Here is a 12,062-nt window from a genome sequence, read left to right on the forward strand (position 1 = left end):
CAGTCTCTTAAGCTTTTATAGAAAAATCTCACTGACATCATCAGAATTTTCAGAAGAACTACAGGAACAACAATTTGAGGTTTGACATTTTTTACTGAGCTATAAACAAAAGACAAACTGTTGATCACAAACAACTTGTATCTGAAACAAGCACGTCTCCACATTTCGCACCTTTATCCTTTTCATATTTCTGTTTTCTCTGCTAATCTGACAGCATTTGCTCAATACACTAGAAAAAACACTCACAAAATATAGATGAGACTCAACAGTTAGAAAATGTTAGATTTAAAGTTGCAATAGTAAATTAGACCATTCCCTGTGTATACTTCACAGGACAATGTTTAAATCACAATGTTTTATGATGACATGCTATCTTTTCTACTTCCGATCTATTTAGTATAGGATGAATCTGCCATGGAAATAAATCTGGCCTATGCTGGGGTTATTTGTATCACATCATCGTCTCATTTGTTTCAGAGGTGTGAATTTGGAGTAAATGAGCAAAATGTTGTGGGAATGGAAAAAAAAAGTGATTGTCTTGGCTAGACAGCAGGAAGACTGGTCTGCTTCTTTGCCTTGTCATGATGCTGAACATCTCATTATAAACAACAAAAAGTTTTTATAAATGGCAACTTGCATGGGAAGTAGTACTTGTGCTACTCGTCTTCAGGTGTTTAACAAGGGTGGCTTGCCTCTTGCATGCTAATTCCCCTCTAGAGCAATGCAGAGTAGGAACTAACTTAAGTTTTTTAAAGAGTTCTTTGCTATAGGGCTTCTCTCCCTTCCCTTTTCATTGGCTAATCAAGCCTGGGGAAATCAAGATAGAGAGGAAACAGTTGTGTACTTTGCCCTGGGCATCTATAAACAGTCAGTGTCAAACACAACACCTGGTCCAGACTACTCCTTGAACCAACACTAGGAATTTTTTCATTCTCTGCTTCCCAACAATATCATTAATTCTGGACTCTTATTTTCTGGGCAACTGATAGATGAAACAGACATATGCTAAGTTGCAACTGAAATTAGCTGAGTCTTTTGCGCATAAAAATAGTTGCACAAATCATAGAATGGCTTGGGTTCAAAGGGATCTTAAAAGATCATATAAATCCATTCCCCCTGCCATAAGCAGGGATGCCACCCACTAAACCTACAAACCACCACCAAACCTAGCATAAGCTTTACAAATTTATTTATTTTCTTCATATGCTCATCTGCAAATGGGTTTAATTCCAGCTTCCTATTTCTCAGGGATACTGCAAAGATCAAAGCACTCACCCAGAAGAGGCCAGGAAGAAAACTTCTGTCTTCAAAACAGAACATACTGACTAACACACAAATCCAGGCGACAACCCAGAAAAAAACCTACTCAGTAGTTACTCACTAAGCTAGGATGACACATCTGAACTGAAAGAGGCAAGTATCTGCTGAGAGAAGTAACTGTGATCCTACAATTAAAGCTGTCTCATATCAACATATATATTTCCAATGGAGAGGAAATGGAAGTTTCATAGTCAGACCCAATTATGGCATTTTCTCAATTCTGAATACTCGGCTTTGTGACCTAAACTGCTTCCTTTTCACATAGGACTTCCACGTCCAGCTTTCCAGATTTTTTTTGAAAAGCAAAAGAAACACTTCCGATAACTTAAGTGTGCTGCATTGGTCCACAACAGTATCAGAACGTTCAAATAGCAGACTATGTTCAAGCAACTATGCACCCTGCACGTGCAGAACTAGGGAGGCTCAGACACTTCGTGGCAGCTTTCAAAGCCCCTGCTGGCAGCAATAGGATTTGGTGGACTTTGGGAAATGGGACTCTAATCCCATCCATCTTTGCCTGTCTCCTTTGCCATCTCCATTCCTTTCAACCCAAGTCTGTCTTTTTATTTGCCATTTCTGGAACCTTTGAGAACTTCCCCTTGTTCATGGTAATCTCAGACCATTCATCCAGCTTTTTCTATCTACCTCCTTCCTTAGCCAGCTCTAGTTCCTCAGTCAATTCCAATACAGTATTAGTTTGTGCTCCTAATTTTTGCTCAACCAGAGCTTCCTCTTACGCTCCTAGAAGTTAAACATTTACTGATCATATTATTTTCTATTTCTTTATGTATTGTATATCCTGATGCTTTTCCTCTTAATTACATATCCAATTACTACCTAAACATTTCTTCCACATTCTCATCCCGTGAGCAGCACAGTACTAATCAGAAAAGGAAGAAACTATGCTAAACAAACCTACCATGGTAAATTGTTCATTTGCTATAATTCAAACTACACATACATATCCTCGCTATGTCCTTTGGGAAGGAAAAAAATTGCATCACTTGTTCATTACAGTAGGTCTGTGTGTGGCTTAAGGCAATAGTGTTTTAAACCTGCTTTACTTGGAGAGGTTTGGCACTGAGCATGACTGCATATACCTGTAAGTACAGGACACTGACAAATCACGCAGAATAGCTCCTGAAGGAATTTTCTACAGTTTAGATCTACTGCTTTTGGTAGTGCAGAAGAAAAAGAAAGAAGTGATAAAAATTTATTAATCCTTATAAAAAACTTTTATTTAAACACAACTTTTACTGGTGTTCTTCTATTAGTTTTGGTAACTATGTAATTCACACACAAGAATATTCAGTTTACTTTAGTAATCTTGGACCAAGAACTAGTTGGACAAAATGGTGCAGTTCCCCCCAAAATTATTAAAAACACAACCAGGGGCACACAAATATCAAAGTCTAATTATATCAATACAACACTGAAATTATCCAGCAGAAACCCAAGTGCATTTTGAAGCAAATACTAAATAATACTGAATAACATACTAATAATATACTACTGATTTTTCCTAATATAGTTTGATTTTGATATTTACTCCAAGAGAACGTTGTTTAAAATGTAAATATTCTGAATTTACTGTATTTCATTCATCCCCCAAAATAATTCTATATCAAACTATTACTCAGAACAGCCCAATTAATGATAATTCATCTTCATATTATTCCCACATAAATAATTTAGATACATCTCAAGAAGATTACATACAAAGTTCTTGTAATTTGAAAAAGCTGGAGAATGCAATTGGTACAATGCTTTTTGGTCCAAAAACGCTGCTATGCACAGTTTGAAAAATCTTTTTATTCACAAGAGTACTGTCACTTAATGCTTGCACTAACACACAGAAAGCACAATGAGTATACTTTTAGTAAAGTATACTTTACTTTTTAAATTTGGATCCTAACATGAAGCTCACACTTGTTTGTTTCTATAGATGTGTTTTTTTTTTTTTTTTAATACCAATTCAAATCCAAATTTATTCCAGTAGGAACAAAAAGGACAATAGCCAAAAGTGCAATGCACATTTTCTTCAGATACTCCTGATCATTTCAGATCTCATAGAGTTGTCAATCCAGAAGAGTCACAATGATCTATTAGCTTGAAGCCAGTCATAAGTCACAAGCTTGCATTTTGCTTGTCTGGCGTATCTTTACACAACCTGTACTCTGAGATGTAATTTTTAATACTTGCGATCCTGTTTTTACCAAATCTTTATTTTTTCTCCCCCACAGAAGAAGCTACTGAAACTGCATGTGTAACCTACTTTGCATTAGAAAAATATACATACTGCTTATGTAAATATTACACTTAGCCAGTATTGAAAGCCTTTTAACTGCAAGTGATCACAGGTCCAGCTCACAATTGCCATTCTTAAAAAAAAAAAAAAAAAAAACACCCAAAACTGATGAACATAGTTTGGTCTCATCTCCAACTCAACTGTTTTCAGAAGCATTCAGTGGCAGACACTACAGGAATCCATTATCATCAATGGGAATCTCAGCTACTGTTGGCTTACAACGTTGTGTCCATCTTCTGCCCATATGCTGTCTAGTCAAGTCCTTGTATGAGGATTAGAAATCAGCATACAAGAGACTTGCCACCTTATTTTTGGAAGCCCTCATCAGTGGCCCACTCTAAGAACAGGTGTCCACACTCATGAAAGCATTCTATAAGGCAGATCCTTAGCTGACACAGGTCTACAACCCTGAATTGGGCCTCTTATCAGAACTGAGGCAATTTGAGACATGCTGCATTCTTCACCATCAGCTTCTCTAACACATGATTTGTTTCAGTGTTCATTTCAGCAAGCCCAGCCTTCCCCCATCTAGACAAGAAAGAGGTAGGCAATGCAGACGGAGCTCTGCCTTTTAGTCTGCTGGCCAAAGGTTGTGCCTGGATTCCAAGCAACTGAATCCTTTATTACATTGAGCTATTACATTGAGTTTTATATGCATCTAACTGCTCTGATCTCCCAAAAATGTCTCAGGATATAATACCAAGTGCATGCTCAAGTACTGCTGGTTGAACTGCACAATTTTGGCTACTGTTCTTACAAAACTGAAGGTTTTTGTATATTAGGAACTTGCATGAATAAATGAATTAAAAAAAAATAAAACCAACAATACTTCTACTAGAGGCTGGAAAGTTCTGGCATAACCAGTACATTACCAAAAATCTCAAAACACTTATTTAATCATGTATTTTGTAAATACCTCATATCTGATAAAAGAAGTGCTTCCATGTGGAAAAACAAAAAAACAAAAAAACAAATATCAACTTGTCTTGCTTATTTCTCCAACATAAGGCAACAAATAGGCTGTCATTGCTTAATACCATAAATCTCTAAACTTAATAGGCAGTGATTTAAATACCACTATAAATAAATATTTATTGTACAATTAAACTGCTTTTTAATTAGTTAAATAAACTTAAAAATCCATAGCATTACTAACTCTTAACAAGACAGCAAGGCATCTCAGTGATGTCTGAGGAGGACCTTACCTAAATCTACCATGAGAAGACGAGTGAGAGCAGTGTAGAACATTGTCCGGCACCTAAGGTCACTGAGGCTGTAATTATCACTGATGCCCAAGAAAGGGAAGTGCTTACTCTGTTGAAACACAAGTGTGTGAAAAGTTTAGCATTCTACAAAATTTACTACAAACTTAACATTTGTTAACGTAAGAAAACTTACTGTGTGGTTCTGAAGCATGAACTTCACAGCCTCTATTTTCACAAGTTTTTTAAGGAGACTATAAGTAGCAGGTGTTAAGGAAATAGCAGCCTTGCAATATTGTGACTACATTATCAGGTTGTACAAACTTTCGGGAATTTTTAGTAAGAAAAAAAACAACTAACTGAAACAACAACAAATGCAAATTTAAAAAAAATATCTTGATTTTCATCTAGAAATATGTCATGAAGATATTCTTTAGTACATTAAAGACCTAATCTATTATTAATTAAAGCAATTACTTTTCATGGCATATATTCTAGTCACAAAAGAGACAAATGAACTAAATGACTTTTATAATTAAACAGAGAGTTTCCGATAATAAATGGTAGTGTGTTTTCCCCAGCCAGCCCCATGTTATCAGCATGGTAGAAAAGAAGCGTTTCTGCAACTGCCTGTGTTGGAGACTGGCCTTGGCAATGGGATGGGCAGCAGCCCTGAGCAGCACCGAAGTCATGGCCTCAAAATCATGGGTGTGATCTTACAGGCCTGTCATTATTTCAGTTACAACAAATAAAAGCGTATCTCATACACGTTCAACTATGGTTAACCACTGAACCAAAGAATTTTCAGATGTTTAAGAAGCAAATGGAATTTTCTTAGGAGCATACAAAGATTCAGAAGCAAAGCCCAACACAAGGTGGTACAGCAGGGAATTTTAGACGTATCTACGGATACTTCCACAGCAATGCCAATTTTTCAACCTTGTACACTTAAAGCCAACCTAACTGACCACTGTTGGGCATTAACTGACTTCCTCCCTTCCACAGACTGGCCAAATGGAAGGCAGTGACGGGGCAGATGACAAGTGAGCACCGCGGTCCGGAGCTAGGCCCCAGCGCCACGCTAGCAGAGCTCCCGACTTCTCCACAGCAGCTGCCTGGCCCCGTCCCGTCCCGGTAACCCTCCGTCTGAATGCACCTGCTTGTACACAACGGCTCCCAGGGAGATGCACACCAAGTAACATAAAAGTAACCTATTCTGTATTAAATCAAAAGCTGAACTTGCAAAAATTAAGTTAGAGAAGGCCTTAAAGGTCAAAAGCTCAAGACTTGTTTCGCAAGTTGAATCCTTTCCTAGGTGCAAATTACAAGCATCTTTAACCACATGAAGACATGCTAATTCCCCAGCTCAAATGAACTTGGGTTTGGGGGAAGAAGATAATACCGGCCATTCCAGTAAGCGCCATGACAACTCCTCTGTGAGCTCTTGTTCAGCAGGTGACTGCTGCCACCAGGCATGTCTGCAAGTGAGGAGAGGACATGGGCCAAGCAATGGCCTGGTTTTTCTTACTCCTGCTTCTCCTTCATTTGAAGTAAAATTGCTCTATGACTTTCAGCAAGTCAGTTAAATTCCAGTGTCTCAGTTCTGCATTGACATATCCAAGTATACTAATATACTTTTTTAGAAATGCCATAGAAATGTTCAAAAAACAACAACATCCACAGGCAATGAAGGCATGAAATGAAAGAAGAGACTTATGGGCTTGTACATTCTATGACAAGTATCATAAAAATAGGACTTATTTGTTTGCTGAACACAGTTTATCACTGGCATTGATGAAGTTCTTTAGGAAATAATCAGTATGTGATTGCATAACGTTACAGAAGTGCATATGCTGCTGTACAGATGTAGAAGATTTTACAAATACCTGTAACTCTTATTATCACTGGTTGTTATTTTTTTTTTCTCCCTCTCCAAGTACTTCACTCTGTCATCCTTGCAAATAATTGGTGCAAGTGTTGTGTTGGATTACTTTTATAGGAACAAACAATTTCCTTTTTCATTTCAAATGGATTTTTTTTTTTAATAGGTAAAAACATACCGATAGGTTTTATAGCTGCTACTAAAAAATCTCCTAATCTAGTTTTAGGATGATTCTTTTGTCAACTTACAGCATTTTACATATCATTGCCTGCTTTTATACCGCAAAGCTACATTCTTTTTTCTCTATTAAGAGAGAGTCTTTCATAACACTGGAAGACTAACAAAGACACAGATAAAGAATTTTTGAGAGACCATAAATATTTTAACTCAAGTTATTATACAAAGTAACAATGAAACTGTAGTTATTTTGATACAAAAATATACAGTGAAAAAGTTAATTATTAGAAAGAACTAAACATGCATGAGGGAGCACTATGGCTTCAAAGACATAAAGGAATGAGTAACATATTCCATTATGTAAATGAATTCAAAGATATTTCAGGACTGATCAGCTAGGAGGGACATAATGATTTATAATTCAAATAACTGAGCTTTGAAATCAAATTGGGCTAATATATTTCGAAATATGCAAACCTGGAATAATTGTGAAAGTAATGTAAACCATGACACCAGCTCCAATCATTTGTTGCCTTTGTTGTTAATAATGTCCTATGGTTTTTTCATTTTTTTCCTCCTCTACTATACAGTACAGCTACTGGGATTATTATTTGCTTTTAATTCTAGATTATCCTTTAGAAAAAAAAAAAGGGTATTAAACACACACACACAAAAAATACCAATTTTGAAGACTGTCTGGAAGCTGATTGACTTACAGGACAAGTACTGAAATTAAATAAATTATTATTTTAACCTTTCAGGCTAGCCACAATTTAATCTATATCAAATACTGAAAATTGATCCACTGGATCCAGCATCTTAACAATACTCTGTTTCTTTCAAAGCAATATATACCTAATACCTTTAAAAAAAAAACTAATATAATGTGAAAAGGCCAAAGTTTGCAATGCCAGGAAGTAGTTATAAACTACTTCATATGTTTGAAATAAAAAGTACTTCAGTATTATTATTAAAAAAAAACTATTGGTAGAGTTTTTTATAGGAAAAAAATACATATCTTTAAAAGCCAAAATGACCAGTGAAATTGGGTTGTACATCATTTTCTGGGAAAAAGGAAAAACAGCCTCGACAGGTGTAATTTATCATTTTTCTGATTTAATACCAAAGAAATATATTAAAATAATAAAAAGAATCCTGAAATCCTCAAAATTTGTAGTGATAAATAGCCCTCCCTGTCTTTATTGCATTATGCCTACTAACAGAAATATTGCATGGTGGATTTTGCCAGACAAGGACGATTATTTTCCAATAAAAAGTTGCATATTAAATTCCAGCACAAAAGTGGGTGTCTAATACTTTTGAAATCTTTTATGGTTTGCCATGGAACACAATTTTAAACTTAACTAATACAACATCACAGTGAAGTGAACCAGCATTAAAGCTGCCTTTGTACAACCCCACCCATCTAAGCAGAAAAGCTGCTGTTCTCAGAATTTGAAGTATTTCCATTGAAAAATAATTGAATACATTTTTGGTATTTATGTTTTCAGTTAATCTCACTTTTTACTAGTCTTTAAACATTTCCAATGAGGTTTAAAATGTATATTTATGAAGGCAGTGCTGCTTTACATCCTAACTATGCATAGGGGTCTGAAACTGCTCTTGCAACAGTTAGCAAGTTTCTGCAAAGAAAAATACAATTTCATCACAATTTTATTCTTCAGGAGAGCTTGGGTTATTAAACATCTATTTTTTCATCCTTTCTAGGTCCTGATATTATTATGTCTATTTCATGCGCAGAAACTCATTTACTGCAAATATAATTTGAGTAATTTGAAAACTAAAACTATCAAGACATTTCAGCCTTGGAAAAGTATTATTTACGTCAGTAGTTTATACTGACCCCCATTCTTGAGAGCTAGCATGTGAATAAATGCCTTAGAAAGCGTCCATAATACAATACGAAATGCTAGATGCCTGTTGGCTTTAACAATAACATCAGGCTGATTATTTCAGCATGTACACATGTATGAATAAATAAGCAAGCATTGTAAGTTAGGGGCACCATGTTAAATTTCTTGGTTACTGTTATGTTTTGAACCCTACTGAAGCTGTAAGTATATCCCATAAAAGAAGAGAAAACTCATTAGTCTCTTCATAAATCTTATTAATGAAGTAAATTCCCTTCTGTTTTTGTAAAAATTCTTAGTAAAGTTTCATTTTCAAGTCCTTTCCAGTCCTATTTCTGTGATGCCATGAGAACATAAACATGCATATTTAAGAATATCTCGAGTTATCTGTTTAATGGTATGTCAACGTACACATTGTTTGATTTTCACTGAACAAAATTCACTTACAGAATGTGGAAAGCTACAATCATCTTTCAACCCAAGGAAATATATTAAAATTCTTCTTATACGATTAGAATTCTATGGAGAAATAAAATGATTCCAGTCGTCATATTCCACCTGCCTACCCCTCTGCTTGTCTAACAATTAATCTTCTCTAGAAAACTACTGAAAAGTTGTTTTTATTTTAAAACAGCAAAGGATTTCACTATTGAGTGTTTTCATGAGCTCTGGTGGTTTATTATCTGTTGTATACCTATACATATTTTGTCACAGCAAAAATAACTACCACTTTTAAAAAAAATCTTCTTGCTCAATTCACTGAAAATTCAAAGAATGAAGAATGATCATTTTTAGAATCACAGAATGGCTTGGGTTGGAAAGGGGCTTAAAGATCACCTAGTTCCAACCCCCCTGTCATTCTAGGGATGCCATCCACCAGACGAGGTTGCTCAAAGCCCCATCCAACCTGCCCTTGAACACCTCCAAGAATGGGGCAGCCACAGCTTCTCTGGGCAACCTGTGCCAGTGCCTCTCTACCCTTTACAGTGAGGAATTGCTTCCTAACGTGTAGTCTAAATCTATCATCTTTTAGAATCATAGAATGGTTTTAGTTTAAGACCAATTCCCCTTGTCCTATCATGATCGACCTGAGTAAAGAGTCCCTCTCTATTCTTTTTATAAGACTTCTTTAAGTACTGAAAAGCCACAATGGGGTCTCCCGGAGACTTCTCTAGGCTGAACGTCTCCAGCTCTCTCAGCCTTTCTTCACAGGAGAGGTGCTTGAGCCCTCTGAGCATCTCTGTGGCCCTCCTCTGGACTTGCACGAACAAGTCCATGTCCTTCTTGTGCTGACAGTCCCAGACCTGGACGCAGGACTCCAGGTGGGGCCTCACGAGGGCAGAGCAGAGGGGGACAATCCCCTCCCACCCCTGCTGCCCACCTCTCCGTGATGCAGCCCAGGATGCAGCTGGCCTGCTGGGCTGCAGATGCACACTGCTGGCTTGTGTCAAGCTTTTTGTCCACCAGAACCCCCAAATCTCTCTCCGCAGGGCTGCTCTCAGTGTGCTCTTCTCCCAGTCTGTACTCCTGTCTAGAAAAGATGCCCCAGTTCCACCCCCCCTGCCATGGGCAGAGACACCTCCCACTAGATCAGGTTGCCCAGGGCCCCATCCAACCTGGCCTTGAGCACCTCCAGGGATGGGGCATCCACAGCTTCTCTGGGCAGCCTGTGCCAGGGCCTCACCACCCTCAGTGTAAATATTTTCCTCCTTCTATCTAATCTAAACCTACCCTCCTTTTGCTTAAAGCCACTATCCCTTGTCCTATCACTACATACCCTTACAACGGGTCCATCCCCATCTTTTCTGTAGGCCCCCGTTAGGTACTGGAAGGTCACATATCCTATTCTTCTCCAACTAAGGAGACACAAGTGAATATTAGAACAAGTTACAAAAAATTTGCAACAGATAGCAAGTCAGCATCAATGACTTGGGAAAAAATTTCACATACTAGAACCCAGACAAACATCCTTATGCAAAATTGTGGCTTTCTTCAGTGCTAATGATGACTCTGACAGAGTGAGGAACTTCCAGTCAGGCAAAAATAAAACATACGAAGAGGCCTGCATTTAAAATCTGACTCGTGCTTCTTTTCTTAGTTAACTCATCCTTAAAGTAGAACAAATCCTGTTCCCAGCTGCTTACAGAATCAACCCTGTTCTCAATACTGTTGAACTCATCACCAGTATTGACTTCAAGATGATTCTGAATGGGATAGATAACCGTAAGCAACTAGTTATATTTTTCATTTGCTGCTAAGAAGTATGTGAAAATAACCCTGCCTTTGAAAAAAACAGTAACCATGCAGAGGAAAAGATAAAGCAAAACAAATAAACGTTAACATCCTAATTGGTTTTAAAATGTGGCACATAAAACAACAACAAAAATCTCATTAAATTTTACCTTATTAATTGCAAATTGTGTCATATACAATAAAAAGGATATCCAACTGAAAGGTCATTTAGAAACTGAAGAGTTCTTAAAATCACAGACTCACATCTTCCCCGGTATTTAAGATTTGTAACACTAGAATAAAAAAAAAAAAAAAGTGATTTTTTAAACACAATTTTCTCTTTCTGAGAATTGCCATACAAAAGCTCAAACTAGTAGAGCACTATACTATGAATATATTCCTGTGATAAGTCTTAGGATTTTCCATTTATAAGATAGAAAATGTTATAAAAGTATGCCCGATGTTTTTATCCTGAACAAGTGATTCAAGCATCTTATAATCCTGTAACAAATATCCTAATTAAAAAAAAAGTAAAAAACAATATTCCTTTATTATTTGTTATAATTAAAAGAAGCTTACCCTGACTTATATCTATCTCATTTTTCTACGTAAAATCTGGCCACTTAGCTTCGGCAGTATCTATCAGCCTAGTTCTCCATGAGATAAAACCAAATTGCTATAATTCCCCTTCAGCACAGGAAAAATAGGGTACAGAAAAACTAGAGGGACAGATCCAATGAGCGGGATCTGCTGCACCCAACTCCCAGTGAAATTCTGCATTATGGTTCTTATACCAATCCCTATTTACCTCTTCCCTCTTTCCAATACCAAGCACTTAACTAACAGTGAAGATACTCAGGGGATACTTCATTTCCCTAATTGCAACCCCTCTCAGACACTGGCATTTTGGAAGAGTATTCTCTTATTAATGAGCCAACACAAATTATGATCTAGGGTAACACTAGACATATTACCAGTCCCTGGGGACCACCAACCATGTACAACATCTTCCCATTTTTGGTGACAATGACTTGCTCTACTACCTTCCAACAGGTTAACTGTGAGACTTG

General features: G+C 36.9%; 1 protein-coding gene across 8 annotated transcripts in view; it reads right to left on the minus strand.

Moving 5' to 3' along the window:
* Nucleotides 1-12,062, minus strand: part of RANBP17 (RAN binding protein 17) — a 161,041-nt gene that overhangs the window by 56,826 nt on the left and 92,153 nt on the right. For 7 of the 8 annotated variants that reach the window (XR_011803456.1, XM_027468264.3, XM_038186373.2 and 4 more), the window contains 3 exons: nt 11,205-11,285; nt 5,027-5,090; nt 4,834-4,942 (listed from right to left, as the gene is read on the minus strand). Coding sequence is in view for 7 of the 8 variants with exons in the window: in XM_027468264.3 (XP_027324065.1) it covers nt 4,834-4,942; nt 5,027-5,090; nt 11,205-11,285 (254 nt within the window). In the remaining variant the exon portion in view is untranslated. The remainder of the gene's footprint in view (nt 1-4,833; nt 4,943-5,026; nt 5,091-11,204; nt 11,286-12,062) is intronic. The other variant, XM_072023588.1, reaches the window with a different exon arrangement.

The sequence above is a fragment of the Anas platyrhynchos genome, chromosome 14 (assembly GCF_047663525.1).
Source record: "Anas platyrhynchos isolate ZD024472 breed Pekin duck chromosome 14, IASCAAS_PekinDuck_T2T, whole genome shotgun sequence".
NCBI lineage: Eukaryota > Metazoa > Chordata > Aves > Anseriformes > Anatidae > Anas > Anas platyrhynchos.